Source organism: Paralichthys olivaceus, chromosome 8 (genome assembly GCF_024713975.1).
Source record: "Paralichthys olivaceus isolate ysfri-2021 chromosome 8, ASM2471397v2, whole genome shotgun sequence".
Lineage (NCBI taxonomy): Eukaryota > Metazoa > Chordata > Actinopteri > Pleuronectiformes > Paralichthyidae > Paralichthys > Paralichthys olivaceus.
The window spans coordinates 22485475-22513248 of NC_091100.1; the positions used below are offsets into that span (position 1 = coordinate 22485475).

Below are 27774 nucleotides of genomic sequence, written 5' to 3' on the forward strand. Positions count from 1 at the left end.
ACTGACAGCGACACCTGCTGGACGCGTCACTCACCGCGAGGTAGCGTGATCGACAACAACAGGAAAACAAAGACTGACAAATCATTTTCTTTTTTATTAAAAACAGTATTGCTAGTTACATATTTCAATCATAAATGAGAATGTGCAACTTTTAAGAGCCAAGGCAAAGAGATTAAGGTGTAGTCCAGAATCAGATTTTGTTCTCAACCATTAGTGTTCCAGTACGTGATGACTGTGTTGGAGGATTTTGTTTAGCTAATGTATTCTGCTTTCAATTAAGACATTAACTGAAAGTTTTCAATCTAAACATAAAAACTGATTGCATATGCGTTCACCCAGAGCACCCGAAACAATTAAACCCAAATCAGAATATCAAAAAAAAGTATATAAAATCATTAAAATTAACAAATATTCTCTTGTATATATAGTTTTAATGTGCTTTTATTTTTTTTTCCACTTTCTCTAATAGCAAATTCTGGTCTATGCCTCCTTACACAGATTTTCTACCACAAACCCTCACCTTCCTCTCGTCTTTTAGTCGGTCCGCTCTCAAAGGCAACTTGTTATTTTGAGAAACTGAGGCTTCCTCTGTAGTGTTTCAGTTGGTCGTGGATAACACAGAAAATGTTCAAATAAAACATAAGGGGGGGGGGGGGAAGACACATTAGCCTCCCCAGTGCTTCTTTAAATCTACCACTCAGTAAGTATCTACATCTCACTCGGCACTAGGAATATGCATTTGTCTACAGAACGAGCACTGTAACAAAAACAGACAATACTGCGTCATCACCCATGTACTGTTCTGAAGTGGTAAAGCCAGGCAGGCTGTGGGTTTGCGGAGCAGTCAATGATACAGAACTCAAGAGTTTTATACCTCGTTAAAAAAAGAATCCAATAACAAGAATCAACTCTTACATACATACAAGTTCACATCTTCCATTATCTTGCAGAATAGAAAACTGCTGAGTTCCATATACAGTATTATTCCAATTAGTAACCTGCTGAGAAAAAGACTCTTTAAATGGTTACCAACGTCATGTTGAACACACCCATCAGACCTATCCTGAATGAGCGAGGCACTCCAGTTAACCCACTGTTCGAGACCATCTTGTATGTACACATTCATAAAGATTACGTATCTGTGGGGACAATGAGACGGACCCACTGAATCCTGTGATATCACCCAAAGAATTACAAAGAGGCTTACATGTTACAGAAAGATAGAAACATAGTACAGACTGTAATATCCAGTCCTCCGCTCCATTTCTGTCCCCTTTATATCTACAGATCACAATCAAATACAGAACAATGCAGCATTCGCATGCACCTAGGGGTTGGTCTGTCACTGACGAACACTGCGTACAAATCAAAACAGCTGACTGTTCAATGTAGCTGCTGTCAAAAAGAGTTTGTGTTTGAGTGAAGTTCTCGCATTCAATATTGGCAGTCGCAGCAGTAGCAGTGTCATTTGGCACATGTACATTACTGTGGTACAGAGCAAAGCAAAAAGATCAGCAACCACTACCAACACAGAAGCAGAAGGTTTACACATGTCTGATTACTTGATAAACATTGGTTCTTGGTGGTAAGATGTTTTTTGTCATATTTAACAATCAGAAAGAAAGAAACATTCCCTCAGTTTGATCAAAACAGAGTATAATAGCCATTTATGTAAAATTTCACCAAAAACTGTCCTGTTCTGATTCTGGTTCATTTTAATATGTTTAATAAGTCTACGCTCCGACCTCCAAGAAATACAAAAGTCCTCAGATGACGCCACAGAGAGCGTTAGTGTTGTCCAAGTCGTAGTGTTGTTGTGAAGTGATGTAGTGTGTTTGCCACAGTATCTGATCGAGTGGTCAGCATCTTTTCTTTTTTTGAAGTTAAGGGTCTCGCAGAGCTTAAAGTGGTCATAGTGTCACATCCGCTAGTCCACAGGGAGTGTAGCTCTGCCTCAGTTTTTCATGTGGTTTTATTAGTGTGTCAGTCGTAGGGGAGGAATGTAACAGAGAGTTAGGAAGAGAGAGAGAGAGAGAGAGAGAGACAGAGAGAGATGGGCTGCAAAAAGAGTGAGGAGGGACAGAAGAGTTGAGTGTTAATCCCATCGGCAGCATGGTGGTCCCCCGTCGTCAGTTCAACAAGGGCAGTAGGTGGGAGGAGGCTGTCGTCTCGTGATGCACACGATCAGTTTTTCTGCAAGAGAAGAAGAGCCCACCAGTGTGGGCATTGAGCATGCGCAGTGGATAACGTGAGGCATTCGGGTGCAAGTGGGAAGAATGTTTGAAAATTAAGATTCACAATACACGAAAAGTACGGTACACAACCGTGGCTGCAGGCAACATCGTTACAACACGTTACACAAACTGTGCAGAGAGGAAAAAAAACACATCCGAGGAGAACTTAAAAAAACGTTCGCTGACACTTTTCACCAGCAGTGGGGGGCAAAAACAACACATTCAAATACAGTATTATGGAAGCTCACTGACAATACTGGTCATTGTCAAACACACAATGTCACAGTTCTACTACACAACACAAGATATCAGGCCATACAGTGAGCTGAGAGGAGCAGCCGGGGGGACACACATACCATGCGCTGACATGCAGTGTGACAGTGGGTGTAGCCTAACCATCGTAAGAATCCATTAGAGGCAAAGAGGCCTGCCTCTCCCCATACATCCCTCCCTGAGAGAGAGAGAGGGAGAGAGAAGAAAAGGAGTGTGTGATAGATGAAGACAGAAAGAGGAGGAGAGAGACAGAAACAAGGCACACAGTGATGAGGGGGTGAGTAAAGGAAGAGGGTTAAGTGTGAACAACATGAAAACATGAAAAGAAGAAAAGAAACAGAAGAGAAGACAGATGGAGAGAAATGAGGCATTGGATGAGAAAAAGAATAAGGGGTTAGAAAAGGTTTGTTAAATGCCGTCGTGTTTCAGGGGAAAAAAGAACACCAGTGAGAAATTATGTGCATCAACCACAGTGCTTTAATGAGTCATGCATCAACATGCTGTGTGTGTGTGTGTGTGTGTGTGTGTGTGTGTGTGTGTGTGTGTGTGTGTGTGTGTGTGTGTGTGTGTGTGTGTGTTTTTTTAGCTTAAGGTGAAGATACTGTATTAGGGTGTCACAGTCATCACCACAACATGGATTGTTAATCACTGGGATACATGAATAGCCTAATTACATATTTTGTTGAAATGCTCAGCTGTTGTCTCAATACAGTTCATCTTGTAGCAAATCAAAAGTAAAACACAGTCGGTATATCCTGCAAGGTGCCTGAAGGCACCTGATAATTAAGGTGTGGTGAGCTCGCTCGTCCACTTGATGAGTGGAGAGGCAACTGGAGAAGAAACTCTTGTTCCCCCATCGGGGCACCTCCCTTGGCTCAGGTTTCAATCATCCAACAAGGCACAGACTACAGTTTTGTGCAACAGATGCATCTCGAGTCGCATTTTTCTGTTTGAATCCATCAAAGCCCCAGAGAAATCAAAACAAGCCCAGCCAGAGGTAAGCTTTTTGTAGTTCTCTTTGTGAACCTGATCGGATATAGTAGAGAGCCGAGCCGGCATGACAGAGCTCAAATCTAATTTAAATTTTGGGTCCCAATGGGTTTAGGTCTAGGGCTGCACCTATCAGTTATTTTTTTATCGATTAATCCTATGATGAATTTATCAAAAATAAAATTGTGTATGTATATATATATATATATATATATATATATATATATATATATATATATATATATATATATAAACATCTTCTCTTAAATACAAACAATTATGACAAAAAACAAAGTGTGCACTGCAAGGCATTGTTCCACAACTTCCAATTTTTTTCCCACCTCAACAGCTTCTGCTTCACAGACTACGCCAATGTTTCCTGAATTCACTGGAAAATGTGACAGAATTACATCCTGTGAGAAACCGTTCTGCTGGTAAGAAAAGGTCTGGTCTCATCTGTACTATTCATTCTCACAGTCATGTGTTCCGGGAGAGATGTAGGATGTATGTTGTAGAGTTTATGTTAGAATTAAAGGGAGTTAGGTCAATTTGCTTTAAGGTGCAGTCATGCAGGGTAATGATTGTAGGAGGGGTGTTGTGTGTGCACATGTAGCCAGTGGTTACCTGTACTGCATCTTTGTCAGCAGGTTCGAGTGTATTATCTAGAGTGTTCCTTCTCCCTCTCTGGTCCAGTGTGGAGTAGGCATCTTCAAGGAGAAAAATATGTTAGGCCAGAGGTAAATATGTGTGTTGGTCTGTCCTGCCAGTGTTGCATTTTGCATGACACAATGAAAAAAATTGGCTGTCGCACATTGTTCTCAAGATGTTAAAAACAGCGAGTACACAAACATCCATGGTGCCAAGTTCCAACACAGCCGATCAGAGCCGGAGCCAACAAAAACTTGTGTCTGCTGTTGAGTCATTTGTCCTGAGGTTGAATGCCGTTTGTATCCATTCCCATTGTAGACAAAACCCAGATGTTAGTGGGTGTTTTCTGCGGGCCACACTGGATGTATGTATATGTATGACGGCTGCATCGCTAATCTGCTCGTCTCGTGCATGTCTATTGTTCACACAGTCAGTGTGAGTCTGCGTGTTTGCAGAAGAGCTTCTACATTCTGGTGTAACAACTGTATTTCGTTGAATAAAAGTATAATTATATATCCAACTACATGCCAGGACTCTGCGGTATGATCCGTGCAGCTTCTAGTCTTGCAATAATAACAGCTTATGCAGGCAGTGAGGCCACGCTCACTTGATGGGCGCTGAAATGAAAGGCAAGATGATTCCCACTTGATTTTAATCACAATCTAACCCAAACCTTATCCCTTACCCAGGTGTGTGTGTGTGTGTGTCTTCTCTGTTTTTACGCTCACCTGGTCCCAAGTCATTCATTGGAATCATTTCCCGGTCCCCTTTGCCGCCTGTGTATCAAAGACACAAACACACTGAGCATCACTTTTCTGTTTCCTTAGAGAGCCAGAGCATCTCCTGCCAACGACAGACGTGTGTAGGTGTGCGAGTGTTGGATTCAAGCTGGCTACTATTTGCAAATATATATTTAAACGTTTAAGTCAGTGTCAAAAAGCATAAAGATCTTTAACACATTTAATAGACATTTAAACACAGTCTGGTGATGGACAACTCTAGTTTGGATCATCTAAAAAAGACACTGTGGTAAATCCTAAAATGTCTGCTAAGCAGGTTGAGATGTTATGAATTAAATGAAACTTAGTTTATTCTTTGAAATATGCAGATATAAGAACTATATAGGAACAAGCCCCTAGTAAATCAGACACATCTTAGTTTGGACTGAAATACCAAAAATCATCATCAATTCAGATGACAGAAATCATAATACATAATTTAAAATATATCAAAATCACAATAATAATCAACTTAGTTTATTTTGCAGGTATTAGTCTTAATGAATCTTTGATATGTACATAATCAACAGTAAGAGCATTCACTCACTCACCTTTGTCTATGAGTGGCAGAGTACTGTCCTCATATCCGCCGTTGGCCCTGCTGTTGTTGGTGGGAGGGTTCAGGTTGACCATGAAGTCTGTCTTCTTCCAGCCGTCCTTCTCCAAAGTGCGCCGCAGCTCCTTGTAGCCCCACACTGTTTGCAGCACCAGGCCGGCACCGCGCACCTCCCGCTCTGAGCGATTACTGTTGGACAGAAGAGCAAAGGGACAGAATTTATAATAAAAAGATAATATAATGAGAGGAAGAAAATCAAAACTGTGAAGTGTCTCACCCGTCCTTGTTAATGAGCACCAGTCTCTCGATGCCCTGTGAGGCCCTGAGGGTCTTGGCTGCTTCCAAACTGGAGCCCAGCACCTCTTGAAGTGTGCTCAATACCGACACCACCGTCTCTTCTGACAGCGCTCGCACAGGCTGACTCTGACCCCCACCGGGCAGGTTGGCCACAAGGTGAGGCACTGCATGTTTCCCTAAAAACACGTGAGAGGGTAAAACATTACAGTATTATTCTGGTTTCTTTGAATCTTACTGGTATTTCTTACATAATGCAACTGAGACACACAGAAAGCACTCACCTAGCAGATCTCTATTACGTGCATCAATAGCCAGGTTGCGGAGGGCGCCAGACATGGCTCGGACCACGCGGTCATTCCCGTGTGCCAGAAGCTCTGTTATCATGGGTAATCCCTTCTCCTGGCGCAGCAAGGCACGGATGTATCGCCCATACTGACCCCAGACAAACATATAGCACATTTACAGCATTTGGTAGATGATCATATCAAAAGATTACACTGTATTCATACCGGAGGTCGGCAAGTATTAAGTAACATTTGACATCTTTCCCAAGGAAAGAAACTCAAACTACTTTTGCTTGATTAATAATCCTCCCACTAATTGTATGCTGCAAATTTTTCCTCTCCAAAAACATGGATGTTCAAAGTCAAAAGTAGAAGCAAGGTCATGGGTAAATGCTGCATATTAATGCCTTACTCCATTTCCCAAACTGTATAAAATGACTTGATATTGTCTAGTTTCTGTTTGCTCCTGGAGAACACAGCCAGTGCCGTGCATTGGTCTCTGTTCATGTTTGCTCCAATTACCTCAATCTGGGACAATAGTGACTCAGCACAGAGAGCTATGGGGCTCTGAAAAAGGAAAAAAATGCAGATAGTTGTTCTTACAGTCCAGCGGCCGGCACACAGGTTCTGAACAGCTCCAGCCGAGGCTTCCAGCACAGTGGGGTTCTTAGACTCCTTGAGCAGAGAGGTATAGATGCGGACCACCTCTGGTTGGTACAACAGCTCGTAGCCTACAGGGAACGAGGGAGAGAGTGCCGAGAGCAGGTGGAGAAGGAGGAGAAGTATGGAGATGCAAGTAAAGAAGAAGCAGAAGAAACAGAAGGGAAGACAAGTATAGAAGAGAGGCAGAGGGAACATGAGTGTTATTAGCACCTGCTTACTTCTTTTTGCCAGTAAAATATATACAGTGAAAGTGTTGACACACAACTCTTTACCTTTAGCAGGCGTGGTCCTCTTTGGAATGTCTATTACATCTGCACCTGTATCCTCATCTTTCTTTCCTGGAAGCAAGCAGTAAAATTACAGTCTTACAAACACATAAAATATATAATCGATTTATTTAGAGAACTGTATCTACTGTCTGTCTACATCCATACTACTACGTATTCATTTGAAATCAGTTTGAATCCCTGTCTATACTACAATGCAGCATTTAACTGCACAACAGTTGTAAGTGATAATCAATGTTGTGTCCTACACTGGTAGCTGAGGCTAATGCCAATTGTTTTCTATCTAAAGGGGGTCTTTGTGATAGGAGCCTTGGGAATCAGCAAAGGCTATGTTGTGACAGAGACCCAATCAGAGTTTCTTTGTCATTTTTTCTGACCATCTCCATTTTTGCCTGTCCAGACCTCTCTCTACACTCTAGTGGACGTCAGGCATTTCCATAGCAGAGTTGATGCATTTTCAAATAAAAACTTAGTAGTGTGGATGTAGCCTTAGAAATATAATTTTTGAGGTTAGATGTATATTGTCAAGGTAAAATAGAAACCGACCAACGAGTGATGCATATTTCAATATAATTCTTTCACAGTGAGGAGGAAGCGTGCATGTTAGTACCAAGACAATACTACAACCTGTTAGCTCAGCTATAGCTACTCTTCTACGGCTATCACTACAACAAAAGCAGGCAGCAGAAGCACAGTGCATTCATACAGAGGTAAGGAGCTTACCTTTGGAAAACCACTCATCTGTAGCCCAGCACAAAAACACGAGAGAAACATGGAGAGGAGGGAGGACAGAAAAAAAAGGAAGGGATGAAGAGGGACAGGATGGCAGAACAGGAGGAAGAGAGAGCATTTAGATAAGGGCAAAGCAGCCATAACTGAGGCACCCAGTCAACACCTGACCACATCAGGAAGGCACTGCTACCACCACACACAGTCAATTATGTGACATGCCAAGTGTGAAGGTGTCAAATAAAGCAAAGTAAAGCAAACACTTGTTCATGTAATTTCATATTACACATCGCAATCGCTCTGTAGAATCAGTTTGAGGCATGGCACTGCACATTTCTTTTGCAGGCATAGCAGGTTCTTTAGATGGAATCTTCTCTTTCACACAGTAGTTATATATTCGGTCTCATTTATCACATTGTAATCACAAATCTAGTCTGGCTCCATGTAAAAGTCCAATTACAGTCAATCTTATTTTCTTGAGAGATCGCTGTTAAAAAACAACCATCAACTCAATGCTCTGGCTACATAACAATGATCTTTTTTATAGGATATTAAATAAATAAATATTTAGATTTTCAATCAATCGTTTCAGTCATTTCCCAGGACAAAATGCAAAACATTGGTCTGTAGAAAATTGTGATGAAAATTGTTTTCCAAATTTTGACATTTCATAAACTACAATAATAATTTGTTAATCAATTAAGATTGATGGATAATGAAAACAATCTAAAAATATCACACTGACTCAAATTATCTTTATAAAACAAGAAACATCAAAAACAAAGAAAAGCAGAAGGGGGGACACGGTATCTGAATTATTGTCAATATCAATGTTGAGAGATACTCTTTGCCACTGTGAAATCATTTTATAATTATTACTGGAAAAAAACCACAAAACAGCCGCGAGGGCTTGTGTAGTTGAGGGCCAAATAATCAATACTCTCAGTGAAACGCAAACAAAGCGTGAGAGAGCATGAGCTTTCTCTCAGTCGGGGAAATTGTTCACATTCCTGTGCGAGCAAATGTTTGTGCAAGAGTGTGTGTGTGTGTGTGTGTGTGTGTGTGTGTGTGTGTGTGTGTGTGTGTGTGTGTGTGTGTGTGTCAGTATTAGACGAGTAAGACACCGTTGAAAACAGTGACATCACAGTAATTCTGATTCTTTCTCCTACTGACTAAACAAATACAGCTCTTTTCTCTCTCTCTTACCTTTGCCCTTGCGGGAGCTGAAGCAGCCGCCCTTCTGGCTGGAGGGGGCGGGGCCCTGGTTTATGGGCGCGGCCTCCTGGTAGCGCTCACAGCCAGGGATTTCACGGTGAACCTGATAGGACAAGTTCCTCAGCAGACACATGCTGTTCTCTATCAACTGGTGGGTGACAAAAAGAGATGATAGAGAAAAAGTATGAAATCTTATTTTTGTATTATCTTAATACAAACTGATCCTGCAAATTGTCTCAATAAAAACTACACCAAATCACCCACTGGCAGTGAAACATATACTGAATCTTATTTATTCACTTATTGCTGAAAAAAAATTGGTAAATAGGGGGAAAATGCTTCAAATGTCTAATGTTAAATAAATCCACAAACCTTATTGTCAACATCTTTACAATCAATCTGGGATTGGACAATGTACATGAGCGAATCGACCAATCCATTGCACTCCCTCAGCTTCCTCCTCGCCTCACTTCGCTCCGAACTCACATTTCTTCAGACAAGCGGAAAGTTGAGAGGATGAGAAAGAACAATGTAGAACAAAATAGGGATTAGCGGCTAGAGAAATAAACAAGTCACTACAAAAGGAATTCCTGCACACAATGCTTGAACACTCCCCCCCAAGATCTGTTTGAATGAAACTCCTGTTCAAAACTCCTGCTTTACAAAGAGTTTGGTTCAAGTTACAGCTCGGGACCAATTTCTTTACTTGCTCTGTGATTGAGTCCCACATAAAAGATCTAACAGCAGTGGATGGATGGAAAACTGATACGAAACCCAAGATATTCAGCCTTGGTGTTTTGGGCTGGCCGGTTTTTCCTGGTGACAGACGCACCCTCTCACACAATAACAGGACGCATTCCTCTCCACAGCAGGGGGCACTCATTTTACTTCACTGCACCATTTATAATAGTAAATACAAACTAAATCAAATCAGCACAGCAGCGCAGGAGAGGGCCATCATCCACCACATTTTCTACATTTCTATGATTCTATTGTCAGGTGAAGTCACTGTCTGTGCACAGGATGAGAAAGAAAGAAACCTTCTGAACAGAAAGTATACACTTCAATGGGGGAAGATTAGTCAGTTTTAGATCTCCTACCTCTAGATTAACCTTTAACGCAATAACAGAGCAGCTGCTGGCGGAAACACAAGAACCAAATAATTCAACCTCTGTCTGCCAACCGCCAGGCCTCTTATGCACTTTGGACAGGCATGTGTGAGGACATAGGGAGCTACTTACCATAGGTGTGGAACGCCCTTTTCAGACCTGGTATTAAACATCTGTGGACAGCTCTACACACATTTGTTCACACCTGGCATTAAAATGTCTGAAGGGGTTCCAAGTCTCCCATTCACTGCTTTACTCGACTTTATATACAAAAATAAATTTCACCCAATTTATCTGAAACCTACCGGAATCATCTTTTAATACAACACTTGTCAAACAAGGATTTACTCAAGACTTCCTTTGAATATGCCACCTGTCAGACTGTTACCTAAGATCATACACCGGTCAGTTCAAAAACTAGTGTTTATGTTAAAACTCTTCAGGCTGTATTAATTTGATCATATACATGTTACATGGGGAGATATGTGATATACACATCAGTAATTATGTTGACTGTGTACAAACAAAAAATAAAGATAAGAAAAAGCAAGAACCAGTGAACCACAAGCACGTGAGCAATTACTATAATATAAAAGTAACGTCTACATTTGTAAGTCAAGATCAACATGTTGGTGCATTCTCAGTAATAATCTGGAGGATTTATCTAACAGTGCAGGTCTAGTCATACTGTGTAATGAACGATACTGTCCAGACCCTTTCTGCAAATACCAAAGTTTTCAAATGATCAAGATTACCAAGTTATTCACACATACTTCTCTAAGGCCACAAGTGAACGCTGTAATTAACCGTATGGTCGAGGGGAATGCACAGATAACAGACCTGGAGGCTGGAACATACTGTTTACACTGTTTGAGTCAATGCCCCACTGTCCTCTGCTCGCCCCCTCCCTGTAAACTCTTCCACTCGTCCTCATCACTGTGACGATTTAAGTCAACCGGAACTTCTTCTTTAATAAATAACTAACATTAAGCCCACAACTATTTCAATGAGCACAATATAAAATCAATGCAGACATCATGTTTATATGTGGAAGTCATATTCTTATTTGCCCCAGTTTCAAAATGAACCAACATATGTTTTTACACTATTTTCCACATGCTCCCTCGCGCTGTTACGCTTTCGCAAACTACCACAAGCTCGCACCAGTATCAATAACCTGTTACTGAGTCAGATCTCATAGTTTTATTCGCACTTGTGGCATTTAATGCAGTTCTTTCTCTCAATCTTTCACTGTCACGCAATTACAACATCTGTTAAAATGAGGTAAAAGGTTTATAAAGTGTATGGACAGTTTACTCTGACCGGTAAACGCACATCAGGTGTTAGTCATCTCACTATTTTTATCATTGTGATTATTAGTGACACAAAATTCTTCACATAAAATTGATAGATACTTTTTTGCCTCTCCATTAAAACCACTCCATCATGTGTTTCCTGCTCTTCTGCTCTGCCAACTCTTCATCGCTTCCTTCCTCCCTTATACATCCCACAGCTCTATCCGTCTGGTAAACTGGCATCTGTCCACTTTCCTGTTCCATCTCACCATCACTGCCGACTTCTCTCTCTGTCCAATAATCAAACAGCTCTAATCTGCCTTCTGATACAACCTACACCTTCATCCCTGCTTCTCTCCCTCCCTACCTCAGGCAGCCTGCTGTGTTGGTGAGGGCTGTCTCCCACTCGAGGTGTCTGGGCTTGCAGTTCTCCTCGCCGCCTCCTGCTCCATTGCTCCCTTTCTCCCAGCCCGAGTGGGGCACCATCACCTCGTCGGAGAGGGCGTGCAGTGCATGGTCTACAATTTCCATTTTCACAGAGTCATGAGACGACAGGTTCCACAGCGTCCCTGGGAAAAATACAGAAATTTAAGTATGCAAAAATGTCCTGTTTAGTTATACAACATTCTTGCAGCACCAACTGTCACTATGAAAATAGCCCTATCGAAAACAAGGCTTATGGATGGTTACATTTTGTGATTTGTGTGTTAACCAGTCTAAATAGAGAGAGTCCATTAAATCTGCTATGAGACATCATATTAGAGCTGCAGTATTTAGTCAATCATCGATTTATTAGCAAAATCGACTAAAAGTTAATGGGCAATTATTTTGACAATTAAATAATTATTACTCAAAAAAATCTATGTGATGGTTTATGTTCCTTAAATCTGAGAATATACTTCATCATGGTCTTCAAATTAATTTATATAATCCCATATATGATCCTGTGGCATGTAACAAATAGCTAATAACACAATGACTTCCAAGTTACATCAGTTGGACAAATTAATTATCAAAATCAAATTCAGCTTTGGGCCCATTCATTTCCTATTTTTGAGTATAAAAGTTATGAAAAACAAGCTGGAATTTATTTTTTGGTATCAGATCCAATTTTGGATTCTCAATTGAAATATGTTGAATTATTAACAAATGATACGCAGATCTTTTTTGTTTTGGGCATTTATCTCTATTTTCTAATGTTTTAAAAACCAAACAAGTTATTTAACCAAGAAATGAACTGCTGTTTTCTCTGACTCAGAAAGTTACATTGGGATAATCATTGATTGAATGAGAATACAACAACCATAAGTTATCAATTAACCTAAGAAGTCACAGTTCAGTCCAGATGAATACAGATACATATGCATAAAATATGTAACATCCAACCAGCACCTGCGGAAATGACATGTAAAGCACTACAATAAATACATGGGTAAATGCTCCATATAATCTGAATATTAGTTTACTTATGTCATTTATTTTTAAGAAAGTGTAATTGGAAGCAATACATATATTGTATTAATAGTGATATAAAAGCCAATGCTAGGGAATTTTGGAAAGGTAGGTATCCAGAAGAGGATATAGGAATCTTGACAATGACACAGACACGCAAATATATCATCTACCATCAGGACTGAAGGAATGATAAAGAAACAAGCAGGAAAAATAAGAAAATATTTGATGGGAAACTGTTTTTGTGTGCTTCCAACCTGTGATCGTGTCAGTGAGGTCCTGGTCACGGGTCTTCCTCAGCAGCCTGGTTAGCGCAGGAACTCCATCACAGTTCTTGATGGCGATCTTGTTGTCTGCATCTTTACCATAAGAGATGTTCTTTAGTGCCCCACAGGCTGCGTAGTGAACCTGGAACAGTATGGAGGTAACAGTTTAATGAATGATTAGACGTGATGGACTATCACTTGGATAGCACTAACACATACATGGATTTGGGATAGTTGGCATGCCCTTGAAACCATAAGCCTGCAATATATAGTATGTGGGTCTTGGCAGGAGATACTATGCAAGCATACCCTAAAAGGGTGGCCACATTTCTTCACTGTTAACCAATGTTACTTTACATTAAAGCTAGGGTTGGTAATCCTGGAAATAGCAGAAAAACATTGGGAAAAAAATCCAATGGATACCCACCCCCCTCCTATCAGCCCTCTCGTCAAAGCTACGCCCCCAAAACACATGAACATGCACTTTCTGTAAAACTACTAGAAGTGCACTTTTCCATAACTTGCTCACTAACTTCTGGCTATCGGCTCTGTTTCAGTGAAATATAGCAGCTTTCAGAAATGCACCAAACTCCAGAGCAAGTGGTTTTTTTATGATGTTCCTAATACGCTACAGAAATAAAAAGAACATCAAGTGGATGTAGTTGCTGTCTGGCCCATGTCCCCAGTCAGCAAGTCATTCGGCACACACCAGACTTCCAACTAGTCTTTGGCCGTAGAGCATGAAATGTGAAATTAAGATGCTTCTTTGCTCTGACAGTGGAATGTGTGATGTGGTTTGTCTGGTAACGTCCATTCAAACATCAGCAAAACGTTACCACAACCCTAACCCGAAATGAAAGGGAGAATGTTTCGGTCAAAACCAAATTTAGCACAAATGTTGATCTCCAGGATTTAACAAGAATGGTCAGATACGTAATGCTTATTTCCATTTCTCATTCTTCAAAGATTACGGTTGAGTGTTACTCTCACATTCTCCTCAAAACTTGACTCAGGCCAATGGATTGTGTCAGTATTACATAAGAAAGATTCCCTGCGCCTCACTTTTACCCCACCTAGTCCAATCATAGCACACTTGTAATAAAGTCAAGAATAAACTGAAAGGCAAGAAGTGGGGGAGAGAGAAGCAAACTGACCTCTTTGTTTGGATTGTCAAGCATGGTAACCAGTGCTGGGATGCCTTTTAAACGACGCACATCAGATTTCATCTGGAAAGAGGAAGAAAGGATGCATGTTAGTAGTGGATGTGGATGGTGGTCAGGTAAAGTCCAATTTTCTGTTTATTATAAATTGTGTCATGGAAAATCCTTTAAGAAGAATAACTTCTGTGGGCAAACTCAAACCATCGACATAGTCTTTTGCAGCTCTTTTTATTTAAGATTAGAAGAAATCTTGTCTTGCACCAGTTTTTTCTTCTATGAATGCAGTTTAAGACATTCCCCCAATATTACTGTATCACCACTGATATTTGTAAAGTTCAACTACACATTCAAGCCAGAGTTCAAGCTCTGGTCTCATATAGATACTAATTCTTCAATAGCAACATTGACTGATCTGGTCCAAAATGTGGCACTGAATAGTTGTTCTCGATAACTGTGGCCTCAAAAAGCATCTTTTGAGGCATCATTAGTTTAAATTTGAAGCCAGTTTTCTGAATCACCTGTCAACTTCCAACTTTATAAGAAAAAAAAAAACCTTCCACTGTACTCCATAAATTAAAGGTTTGATGTTTTCAAAAAACTCTCAACTCACTCAAACAAGTGTATTTCATCCTCACGCTCCTGACAAATTATTGCTTCTTATCTACAAATTGAAGCCAAACACATCATGAGTTGCTAAAAGCTTTGCTGTGTTTGCATTTGTGCATCTCTTACTTTATCATTCTTATAGGTAAGATGCTGCAGGTATGCGGCTGCATTGCTCTTGACGGGGTCTAGTCTGTAGTTGAGCATGACGATGACCTCTGGCAGCTCTGGCTGACGCCAGCCACTGGGACCAGGAACTTTCCTCAGTGTGCTGTCCAACGACGCCATGCTTCCTCTTTCACCCTGGGCCAGTGGTGCTCCTCCCGCCCAGTAATACATGTCCCCTGGACCGCTCATGTCACCGTCCAAGGTGCCCTCGTAACTCCTGTGGAGGAAAGTGATGAACATGTGTTCAGAGTTTGCCTTGTTATTGTTTATAAGAAGGACTAGGGTTGTATATCAGCACTGATCTTATGATCCAATTTCATTTAGTTACATCAGATAATTAAAGCTTTACAGAATTAATTCTGGGAAATTTCAATTACTTCAACTTTAATCACTTGATTCCTTGAATATACATGTCTATAGAAGCACATTATAGATCAAACTTTTGAACAGGAACAATAAAACAAATACAAATTAATCATTATGCATGCTTAAAAAAAAATTTGCCAAATGCTATTCCATCTAACTACAAATGGACTGCCAGTAGCTGATGCTTCAACTGAGAACTGACATCCATATTTGAGCACAGACAAGATGGAAATGGAAAACTGTTCATTAATTCATCTGCACTGTTGGTTGTGACATACAGCTAGTTGGCTACTGTAGGCTCCGTGGCAGGGACAGACTGAAAAAGCAGGATCAACACACTGTTCGTTGTCAACAAACACAAACCCAGAGCTCAGATCAGTGTGCATTGTGTTTTTATTCAGAATGTACACACTATCTCTAGAGTCATCTAACCATGCTGAGCCATGACAGTCCCGTAAAATGTGACCAAACCAGAGACTCTAATTATTTATGTCTGAGTTTAGTCCCTGACTAATGTAATGGCATCCAAATTGCATTTTAACATAAAATAACCTTTTGGTTGGTTTTTTACTCATCCTTAAATTAACCAATCCCAACAAGGAACCAGCACAGACAGGGGCGCTCAGAGAACACTATTATTGTTGTTATTAGTATTATTGATAAGACTTTTTTAATTTTCTCTATTAAACTATGGATCATCTACTGGGTTTTCAGGGCTGGTGGGTGGTTTAGGTTTGCCGGGGGGTTCAGTATCATATTCTTTCATGTGGCCCAACATTCCTCGCTGTGCCCCTGCTTCTAGATTCCTATTAACATACATGAGTCACCACAAAAACAAATATCTCTTACCCAGCCCTGCGTGGGGGGCCATGGGGGAATGCATGATGGTTGCGGGGTACGGTGCTGTAGTGCATTGGGTGTCCCATCCCATAGTCAGGCTCATCATAACCCATGCTGCGCTGATCATCCTCCAGACCATAAGGCTCTGGGACAAACCTCGGGAGGGTGGAAAGCTCCATAGCACTTGCCATGCGTCCAACCTACACAGAGGCAGGAGTTAGTGTCTGGTAATGAAAGCTACAGGACAATCGAAAAACCGGTGTCTACCAAATGACATCCTGTTCAATTCTTAAGATAAAACATAAAACAAAGCAGCACAATTAGCACGAGTGGCAAGCAGGTGATGCAGTGACAGCTGAACATACCTGTGGCTGAGCAGCATAGGGGTCCAGCTGGTTCCTGCTGGGGGCTCTGTAGCTTGGATCCAGCGTTCTGTAACCATCTGGATGAACTGGTCTGGAGAACAGAAGGAAGCAGAGGTTGAGATCGAGACCCGAACAAATTATTCAATTAGAATATGAATTCATTGTCTACCTCGCCTTGATGGCTTGAATCCTAGTGACATAAACATGAATTCCAACAAACGGGGTACCTGTAGCGATCGTCCATGTGACCTCCCCTGCTAAGGCTTGCATAGGTGTCAGTAGGAGGTCCACTGCGGTATTCATCATAAGCCCCAGGAGGCCCGTAGTGGTAGTTTCGGGGGAAGGTGTGAGTGGGATATTCCATTGGCATTCCTCCACTAGGTGGCGGCCTGTAGACCCGGTCAATGGGAGTGCTGTAACCCCCCATGCCAGTCACTGATCCCCCACCATCCAGGGAAAGTGTGTCTGACACAGAGGGGATAACTGTGCGAGTGGTAGTGGTCTTTACTACTTTCTTTACCTTAAAGAGCAGGAGACGGAAAACAAGATGTTACTGCTGAATATTGACAGCCATGAAATAGTGTTATTGGAATGTAAGCACATGGAAAATCTTCCAATGAATGTTAACAGCTACATTTCTGTACCGTGGTTTCTGTGCGCCGAGTGGTTCCATCTTCACTGGTCATAGAGACGACGGGCTGAGCCTCCTGGGGTTCCTCCTCCACCGTGTATGTCTCCTGCACCACCTGACCAGGCTCCATCCTGAACTACACACATATTTGAGAAATATAGCAAATTGAGGTTTCATATGGGTTGTCCTTATAGTTAAGCATGTTAAAAATAAAATAAGTGGCATTGAGAGAGCTCTAATAGGTGCTTACGTGATGTGTGCCGTTGATGTAACCCTCGTTCAGTGTCAGCCTCTCTATATCTGCATTACAAGGTATGCGGCCGTTCTGCCATGAGAAAGGAATACACATTAGGGGATCCAACACACACGCATACACACCAGTCACTAGGCAGTTGAACTTGTCCAGCAATACGAATACAGAAAAAAAAAGTGAGAGCAGCAACCGTCATCCACTTTCATTTTAATTTTGGCACCCATTGTACAGCTCATGCCCTTCACATTAAAGCTTAAAAACTGGAATGTTTCTTAATTTTTTCCATATGACAACAATGGTAACAACTAGCTAATGACAGCCTGACCAGAAACAAAACAAGCATGCAGCAGCTTTTAAAAACCAATGAAAACAAAAATGGAATTATTTGACGGTTTAGTGCTTTGGTTCATAGTTTGCATTGTGTTTCAGCAAAAACAAAGAAGTCTGCATGGTCGGCAAGAATGAACTTTGATGATGGAATGAACAGATAAACAAGCACAGTTAGTCAGTAATGAAATGAATGAGAGACGAGCAGAGAGATAAAACCTGTTTCTCTCTCATGTCGTCACCATTGGCATTGCCTGCCCAGGAGAGGTGATGGGTGTGGTGCACTTCCCATTCCAGCCACAGGGGGAGCTCTAAATATCTGAAACGCCCTTTCACAACTTGATGGTATGAAAATAAAGAAGCGGAGCCAGAGGAGAAACTGCTCACCACTGATTCAAGGATGACATGCAGTTGTCTCCAACGGACAAATGTATTTTCATATATATAAAAAAAAACATATGCACTAATAATTGCAATTAGCACTTTCACGTATCACAACAACAACTTTCTGAAGTGCAATTCTCTGCCCGGATCAGGTTAACAAGAAAAAGCCAGAGAACAGAGAATTGGGTGCAGATTAGGACTCAGAGGGAATAGTAGAAAGTCCTGGGCAGATGTGAGCATGTGGGAACCTGTCAGTAATGACTAAGGTCGTGCAGCACTGCCTGGGAGAGTGGCAGAGGCATGCCAAAGCCTTTGGGCTATGTAAACACATAGAGATAAGAACCCGTACAAGCTACATTTCTCTCCTGCTCTCACTATACTGCACACACTCCACCTTTATTTCTGCTGCTCATCAGCCACAAGAATCACCTGGGACAGGAATGTGTCCCGGTGACTTAGAGCCCACATGCAAGAGCCACTACCAACAGTAAAAGTGAGGGAGAGCCCAGTTGATTATTAAGTGTGTTTTTCAAAGGTTGCCTCTAGGCCAAGAGTGTGTGTGTGTAAGTCCACTTATTCATGCTCTGTAATGAGTAGGCGTGTCAATAAGGAAGTGAAAGTGTGAGAGTGTGTGTGGGTGTGACTGCGTGTCTGTCTGTGAGGTCACTCTGAACCAGCTAACTAACTGGCCCACGACAAAGACAGCATCAATCGTGGACCACATCACCTATCGTTGGATAAATTAGCCTCTGGAGGAAACGGGATATCTAGGCCATAACTCCTACACTTGATGTACACTTTTTACAGTCTTTTGTCAAATAAGAACACTTTTCCACACAAATAGTTTCGCAGGTGTTTTAAGTCCAGAGGACATTTTGGCTCATCTCTTTTAATAGCTATCTACACATATAGTCAGTTGAATTAAAAAGTAGATAGCTTATGCATTCGGTTCAATGTATTCTGCCTCCTTTGCTTTCCACACCGACTGTTTACCTGTGGAAAACTAAGGCCCTGTACACACCTGGTGTTAACATCCATCCAGAGAAATCCGATTAAGTACTGTATGTGTGTTCCCACCTTACATTAAAATGCATCCTGAACTTGTCTACTGTGACCACTTGTAATTGGATCTCACTTCCCTGCTCTACATGCACACGTCCTTCATTTGTGTAAGTTAAGACCAAACGATGTTGAATTGAGCCAGTCTGAGTTTACAGATGTGGCTGATGTCACTGTGTGTGTGTCGGCGCGAGCAAAAGAGAGGTAGAGAGACGAGTCAGGAGAGTCTGAATGAACCTCGTGAAGCTGTGAATGAAGATTTTCCCAATTTAAGGAAAGTATCGTTCATTACGTGGTGATCAGAGTTGATATTGTGGGGTTGGTTACAAACAAATCAACAAGAGGAGGAAAAATACGTTTGATTCGTAGTGAGACTGCAGCGGCACATCGGACGCCACTTCATATGTGGCCCAGGACGGATGTGCATTCACACCGCTTAAAGAACGTGGACACGTGTGGATCAGACCACCTCCAAATGTTGTCTGGCCTGATCGGATCACTATCTGATCTGAGTGCGTTCACACTGCGGGTACACCTGTACACCCACTGGTTCATTCCAGATGCTCAAATATGATGTGGTCAACGTAGAGAATGTGGATTCCAGCACCAAATTGTTTACCTCACCTACAGATTCTACATACTGATATATAGAATCTGTTTAAAGAGATTACATGCAGGCAAACAGTGGAACACATTTCAGCTATGAAATTGTCCCTAAATCAAGAGTTTTATCAAGAATCACAGGTCTGACCTGTAGCAGCAAATGCTTTTCTTATACCAGAAATAAATCTATAATTTAAACCAGCTGGTTGACATACTGCACCTCCACGATGATCCAGAAAAAGACTGATATCATACCTCAATATAAAGCAGGCAAGCACATATCTCTGCATGCAAAAGCCCATGAACCAGTCACGACAAGTGCGATGGTGGCAGTGTTAAGTTTGACACATGGAGGGATAAGATGATGATGATGATAATGCTGATGATGATGGGAAGACTCATTTTGAAGGAGTAAGGGTGGTTTCTGAGATAGTCAATGGAGGATGGACAAAAATGCTTTGAATAAAGCTGTGAGGAGCAACAAAGGGTGAAAATGACCTCCTCTGGAGGGCTTCACTGGAAGGTGCTTAGTCCTTTTAGTTGAGTCAAATCTTAATTTCTAAAACTCAAGCAAAATTTCACGCGAGCATCAAGAGTCCAGTCAAATTAAAACGCACAAATGAGGCATTTTAGTCAGGTCCTCTATGTTCTGCTGCCATCCAGCCAGTCCACACTGAGGGGATAGGGGTGACCATGGAGATGACATTGGATGAGCTCGGATCAAGGAAGGGTGAATCCGATGGACTTTTGTCGATGGAACGTGTGCGTGGGTGGGGGAGGGGCATGGGATTTGTTGCCCGTTACCTGCATGTTGGGGAGGGGGCGGGGCAAGGTGCCGGCGCACGACCTCCGCTCATCCTCCAGAGCTCGGCTCAGCATCTCAAACTGCCTCTCCTGCTCCCGCACTGAGGCCAGCAGGGAGGCCGTACTCGCACACTGCTCCATTCACACGCTGAGAGCAGAGGACAGGACAGGGTCAACAACACCAGAGAGCCAGATGAGATTCAACCATCACCAAGTTTTCATCCAAAGAAAACACATGCAGCAAGAGTGAAAACCCCAAGTAGATGTAGATACAAAAAGGGCGCTGGCACAGTGCAGATCTGAGAACACAAACACCGAAGAAGGGCTAATGAAGTTGGTTTGCAGAGGTTAAAAAGCAGCAGGAGATGCAGGGAGATACAGCGAGGGAGGATAAATGAGGGAAGCGGGAGTGAACTGCTGAGATAAAGTAGCAGGTAGAGAGAAAACGTGACTACAGACAGAACGAGAGCAAGATACAGAGGGAGGGTGAACAGCAGGACTGAGGAGAAAGCTAATCATGGGAGAATTCATTTTTAAAAAAGTGATTATTCAGTTTAAATTCTATGTGAGAGGAGGGATGCAAGTGAACCACTCCGGGTTTCAGTATTCTTTTTCACCTTCTGCTGTGCAGGATTAAAAATAGAAGGAAAGTGAGATACACGACAAGAGAAGGTTACACCAAGTTTTCAGCTGCAGCGTGTGGAGCTTGTTATCACTTCTTAATTCAAAGGTTGTAGAGACAGTTGGGAATGGAGAGGGAGACAAGTGTGAGAGCATACTTTCTACTGTGCTTCATTTACTGGCTGGAATACGGATGCCAATTCATCTACACGACGTCCATAATACTGTATATTGTCCATACTGTGATAAGAGATTTAATTTCTTTTAACGACAGTTCAAGAAAAGCTGCAGAATAATAACGACAAACTCTCTTGACATCTTTGTCAGTGTCTTGTACATATGACACTGCTTTTTGACCAATTGAGATATTTGTTTTCTTTTAGTTTTATTCATTTTTGCACCTGTCACGTGTTAGAAGCTTCATCAGCCCCGGCACTCAATTCTAAACGTAAAATATCAGTGATATATTAGGTGAAAGCAAAACTTAAACTCATATCTCAATCTCCCAACACATGACTTACAATCAAAATATGACATCAGATAATTCAGAAGAAAGATTAACTCATTCATTCAAGTCAATTCAAGTCAAGTCAAAACACGGGGGTGAAATGATCATTCAAATGTAAAGGGAACTGAACAAAAAACATTGCCTGAAACATCTAATCAAGATCAGCAAAGAAAAGAAGAACTTAAGTTTTAATTGTCAAAGTGGCCTTTAAGAAGGAAATGTGGCCTTAACAAATGCCATAGATGCCCTCAGGGTGAATTACACAGGCATGATGATAAGGAAATGTCACTCCAGCACAAATTATGACAGTGACAAAGTGCTTTTTCTCTGACGTCCTCAGCAGACATCCTGGTAAGGGAGGAATGAGGAATCTGTGGAGGATTACGGGAGTAGCGTCTGTCTAGTAATGGGATGACATGAGTGTGGCTCATCTCCAAACCAGGGCAAAAACCATTTTCTACTTCAAAGTCCACTGACTCATGTAGATCAAATCTGCTCTCCATCCGCACACACACGGCTGTCAGAGTGAACAAAGACTCCTGTATCCAGCATGAGTGTGTGTCTGCATCCGAGTGATTGTGGGGTCAGAATCAAAATGAAGGTGGCAGGTGTGTGCTTGGCTGACATTGATTTTATCCTTGAATACTCAAACAAAGCTGTGTTGCATTTCAGTGAAGTTAACGCGACTCCTTGTTTCTTTTCATTTGTGTGAAAAATAAAACACACATTTGTGGACAGTAGCACACATAAGCCGCACACATACACACACACATCCATTGTCATACATTCCACAGTGAGATTTGGCGTGTCATATCCTGTCTCAGCTCTTGGAAGCTGTCCTAATAAGGGAGCCCTTCAGTCTTTCATTGCACTGCTCTCATCCTTCTCTCACACCAAGTTTTTTTCTTTCCAGCCAAACACTTCACTCCTGGAAAAGGGAGAGTGGGAGCCGTTACGTTCACTGACCCAATCGGGGCAGTCGACCACAAACCAACAAAGTGCTTCTATAGTGGATAATGCGTGTAAACTGAAAGACAATTTTATGTAATTTCAAGTGGCTGTATGTTACCTCTGTAAAGTTCTGAGTACGTTAAGGGCGAAAACTGATTGCACCAATTTTTTCAAAACTAAAACCAGGTCAGCAGCGTTTCCAAATAAACTTCTGTTCTCAAACTCTGGACACAGACATATTTGTGGCAGAGTTAACGCATTTTCAAATGAAAACGTAGTAGCGTGGGTGTAGTCTTTATGTGGCAGCCATGTCTCAACAAATATTTGACGTGTCATTAAAGTTGTCTGTAGCGATGAAGCATTGACACCAGCACATCACATCAACGTACCAATCAAAGCTGTTCTTTGCACCTCTGTCAACATTAACACTTTTTGAGAGTTTAGAAGAAGACTGTCTATTGTGTGCAATAGTCAGACAGACCCATAGAGCCTGTAGCTATACGAGTCTCACCGCTTACATTCTTGTGGCAGAGTGCATTTGCTTGTGAGAGAGTTTTAAATGGCTTTAGCCACTTAATGCCAGGGCATTAATCATTAATCCATTCTAAGTCCATTTTGTGGCAGCGCTAAATCGTATCTGCTAATGGGATAGCCCAGGAAATACACTGCTAAGCCACTTACTGTCCAGAGCCTAAACACAACAGAGATGAACAGTCAGTGTCCACTACACCCTCAGTCAGGTTTTACGTCTGTCACCCACTGCCCACTGAGTGACTGCAAAGTATTCCCTTATTATCATGTTGCTATTATTGCTACTTCAGCGACTCAGTCACTGGTGCTGTGGCAGGCTGATGTGCATTCTGTTCCAGTATGCACACCCACCCACCCACCAACCCACCCACACCCAAAGCTGAGGTGAAGCTATGGTAAAATGCTGTTGTGGCTTGGCCAAATGCTCTGCTGACTCAGCCTCATTTGAATGGTCACACACAGATTTGGCTTGTGTGTGTGTGTTAACCTTGGCCCACCTCCAACTACTACTGCCTTTACTGTTCTGACTTGAAACCGTGAACCCCACCACCACCAACACCACCCTCCCATGTGGCCTGCAGTGTGGTAGCTGCAGAGTGAGTGCATGTGCACATGCACGCACACACGCCCACCCACACATTCACTCACACTCCATACAGACTGTTCAGGGACCTCTGCAAGGCCGGCTGTCTAATCTACAGGACACCAACTAACTATTCTTAGTGAGGAAGGAAACACGCAGCCAGCTGTAACTCAGAGGGCACACAAGAGCAAAGTACGAACCAGTGACTTCAAGTACATCTAACTGGAGCACTGATATATCTGGATACAATATTAATATGAGGCTCAATATCTCCTGGGTTTGTAATACCACGATTAATCTTGTCTTTTCATACCGCAGCATCATTTGAAGTGGATCAAACATTGAATGCCTCTAACTTCCTGACTATAAAACCCACATGGTAAATAAACTCCTCCCAGACAAAACACGCCAATGTCAGATAAGAAATTTTGTATCAAACAAGTGCTTTAGCTAATGCACCTTATTATCTATTCATGTGTGTGTCATAATCATTTTATCAATCGTCAAGGAAATACCCTTCACAACTTCCCAGAATGCCATACCACAATGGTCAAACAATTTCCTGAAGGAAAACAGCTGTCTCCTCCAAGTATATACATATCATACTTCTATCACCAATTGTCTGGCTGGATTTAAGAAAGAGTCAATCGATTTCCAAAAACAGTGAGGCACTGGACAAAAGCAAATCCATGTGTGAGGTGGGAGACATGGAGAAGAATAACGATAATCTCCTTAATGATTTAACACGATATAAGCCAACTACTCAACCTTCAGATCCAAACCACTCCGGAGAAGCCTTTTGCACTAACACAACCATCCTATTGTAAGAATATACACCTCTACAATGTTGTTGAAAATAATGGCTTCTGACAAACACAATTCATTTATTAATTTAATTTGCAATACAGGCTGAAGTTGCGGGGCAAATTTGAACTCCACTCGAAACCACGCTGTGGATGGAAATGTGAGACCTGTTGAATGTGCTAATTAGGCAAGACAGAGAGGTGAGAGAGCACCTCAGTTTTGGTACATGACGCCCAAGGTAAAAAAACAGAAAGGCAAACTCCTCTACTGGCAATGGGAAAGGATCCATTTGCATTTTTAGCTGGTTTATTTCTGTGTACCTGCTCATTTGGGTGTAAAAGACAAATGAGAAGCAGGCAACTTCATACCCAAGCAAAACTGACACAGACCTAATGAATCGGAACTAATTTGAATTGAGGAGCTAATGACGACACCCAGTCTGAACTATTATCATTCTATGGGCCAAACATGGTGTAGGACTAGTATTTTATAGTTGAAATCAATATCATGGCATCACTAAATCACTGTATGGTAAATGATGAACTTTATTCATCAAAAGTCAAAATATAAGTAATAAAAGTGGTGAGTAATCAGACTGACTCAGCTGACTGGGTTAGAGTATCACAGACAAAACCCCTCTCATATGTACAGGTGGCTTAACTCATTTTCAAACGATTTTTGTAAACTAATAAATATTCCTGGTCAATCACTACTGTGGAATATGGCCTACCAAAAAAAACTAATGTTAAGCAGTCCGTACAGATTTACTACTGGTGAACTGCAAAAAGAGCGTGGTCGCCACTCAACAAGGAAGTTGGTTAGATTTCTGCAGTGAGGACCATAAAAAGGCAAACTGGCACTGAACTATTCCGAGAAGTTAACCACCAGCTCTGAGGGAGAGTACTGTAACACAGTCCAGCTCCACGGCTTTAGAGGAATCTGTGGACTTTGATTTCACCGTCAGTATCATCACACATCTCACATGACACCCCCCTGCATGGACTGTGCAATGACGTGCTCACGGTTCAAATAAAAACACAGCTGCAGGTGGAACCGTTGGAGGTGGAGAGATGAGAAAAAGGAGAAAGAATGAGAGAGCACAGACAGAGAGGAGGAGCGAGTACAAGAAAACCCCAGCTTCTGTGTGTCAGAGGGACACACCCGTGGCATGCTCTGAAAGCCCGTCATTACAGTGGCTCACAAATGATAGCCCTGGTTAAAAAAAACTGGCTGAGCAGCAAGACTCCAGCCCCCAAAGACAAAATTGCTATAGGGAAAAAAAAATGTAGGGAGCAGAAGAAATATCCAACTTCTGATCTTTTTTGTCCCTCCTTTTTACATTTACAGAGAGGGGACATTTCAGAACAAACAGCTTGTCCAAACTTGCTCACAATCACTTCCATTCCAGTTCCAACAGGTCAGAGCAGACATGCCCTAGGGTGGGGGGGCTGAAGAGGAATATGCGAGGCATGTCCACGCTGTACTGAAACTCACCGTTCAGCTGACAGTATCAACGCAAATCAACAAATCACAGTTAATTGGAAAGTGTGTCCGTAGTGTGTTGAAAATCACAGATCGGCTGACAGTATCAAAACGATTTGACAAATCAAAGTAACTTGGGACGTGATGAGAAACACGTCTGTGTGTTAATCATGCGCAATGATTAAAGCCACACACAGAAACTACAGTTGATCGTGATTACAAAGTGAAACCAGAGGACGTGACCCACTGAAGCAGATTCAGTCAAGTCCCCCTGAGTAACCCTGTGTCTGTGTTGCAACCCTTTGAAACAAGAGTCTGAATAATGAAGCCACAAACAGGCCTGCCACCTTACCACACCCACACATCCAGACCCACACAACAGGTTCCTGCTTTTGTCCCTAGCTGCTCCAGCAGAACCACTAGCCCTGTCTCCCTCCTCTACCCGGCAGACCACATCAAGAGACAGGGGCTGAAACAACAAACTGCGCGTCTCCACAGACTGAACACATTAAAAGGACAATCTCCCAAAGAAAGACAAACCTGGTGAGCATGATCACCTGAGAAGCAGCGTTCAGCGCCACAGTCCGCAGAGAGTGGGCGTTCCAGGAACAGCACACAATGGGAAACTGATAAGTGATCCGAGACTGGACTTTGACTCCTGACTTGCGGTGTGTGACACGGCGGGCTGTCCGGTCACTTCCGTGTACCCTCGCATGTCCGGTTAACCCCCGAGTGGGGGGGAAGTTGTGGGAAAAGTCTGGTGGGAGAATCTCCTCCGTGTTTTAAAGACAGAAAGCACTCAGCGTGTAACGCAATAACAACAACAACCCGCAAACCACAGCAGCCGTTTAACAATGCCACATATTAGCTAAAGCATAATATATCAGTGGGGCAGACTTGTGTCTCAGTCGCCATCATCTGAACCTTTTCCCCCTGCATGTAAAAGTTTGGTTAAACTTTCCCCAAGTCCCACTGTGGATGACTTATTCATCAAGCTAACGAGTGGAATACACCGATGCTAGCTGAGCTAGCCTGCGCTGCAGTGGTTAGCATGCTAACGCTGCGATTACAACAAAGTTCCCCACATTTTAAACTCGCTCCCGTTTCCACCTCGTGCTGTGCTTTCACCCCGGCTCCTCCGAGCACACGGGACCAGAGGAGACGCGTTTCATTACCGCTTCTGGAGGCCGCTACGCTTGTTTCCCAAAGTCCATAAGTGTTTGCGGAGCTGGATTCAGGCCTAGCCGACTGCCGCTGCCGCTGACACGACCCGCAGGCTCGGGGGGAAGAGGCGGACGTGAGTCGGGATGAGACGACCAGAAACAAGTCGGTGTGGCGGAGCGGAAGAAAACACGCCTGTGAAGACGGAGAAAACACCCACCTCTGCAGTTTCCTAGCTTCCTCCCTGTGCCTCCTCTGCAGTTTCCTATCCTGTGCCTCCTCGGCTTGTTGTTCACTTGTCTCTGCTCTTCCTCTCTCTCCGCTGGGGGGGAAGAGGAGGGGACGAGCACGGAGCGGAGCGGAGCGGAGCAGGGGTGGAGGCACACAGGATATATCATGTTATCGTGCCATTATTTATTTCATCAACATGACTTCAGATAGGAATGAGACACAAAACAACCCAATAACGATTTGATGGATGCTCATATCAAAT

The 27774-nt window shown here is 42.4% G+C and overlaps 1 protein-coding gene across 15 annotated transcripts; it reads right to left on the bottom strand.

Moving 5' to 3' along the window:
• Positions 1 to 74: 74 nt before the first annotated feature.
• ctnnd1 (catenin (cadherin-associated protein), delta 1) lies at positions 75 to 27660 on the bottom strand. 15 transcript variants are annotated; one of them, XM_069530499.1, is made up of 23 exons: positions 27502 to 27651; positions 20641 to 20788; positions 17461 to 17535; positions 17224 to 17346; positions 16807 to 17099; positions 16580 to 16670; positions 16224 to 16414; positions 14970 to 15225; positions 14232 to 14303; positions 13069 to 13219; positions 11727 to 11928; positions 9328 to 9445; positions 8947 to 9103; positions 7735 to 7752; positions 6997 to 7062; positions 6665 to 6792; positions 6059 to 6209; positions 5758 to 5953; positions 5476 to 5669; positions 4874 to 4921; positions 4122 to 4204; positions 2631 to 2685; positions 75 to 2193 (listed from the first exon to the last, which is right to left on the bottom strand). In XM_069530499.1, exons 2-23 carry the CDS (start codon positions 20779 to 20781, stop codon positions 2135 to 2137), a joined length of 2868 nt encoding a protein of 955 aa, XP_069386600.1. In that variant the 5' UTR covers positions 20782 to 20788; positions 27502 to 27651; the 3' UTR covers positions 75 to 2134. The 15 variants fall into 15 exon arrangements, with proteins under 15 accessions (XP_069386600.1, XP_069386603.1, XP_069386601.1 ...); XM_069530502.1 differs by having other exon boundaries at positions 2591 to 2685; XM_069530500.1 differs by lacking the exon at positions 27502 to 27651 and adding an exon at positions 27296 to 27495.
• Positions 27661 to 27774: the final 114 nt, after the last annotated feature.

Excerpts from the sequence above, each read along its gene's own strand:
- ctnnd1 (XM_069530499.1), bottom strand. The coding sequence starts at position 20,781 with ATGGAGCAGTGTGCGAGTACGGCCTCCCTGCTGGCCTCAGTGCGGGAG. Across the intron at positions 17,347-17,460 it reads ACATCAACGGCACACATCAC|TTCAGGATGGAGCCTGGTCA; the intron begins GTAAGCACCTAT and ends ATATGTGTGTAG. Across the intron at positions 9,446-11,726 it reads AACACAGCAGGCTGCCTGAG|AAATGTGAGTTCGGAGCGAA; the intron begins GTAGGGAGGGAG and ends GCTTGTCTGAAG.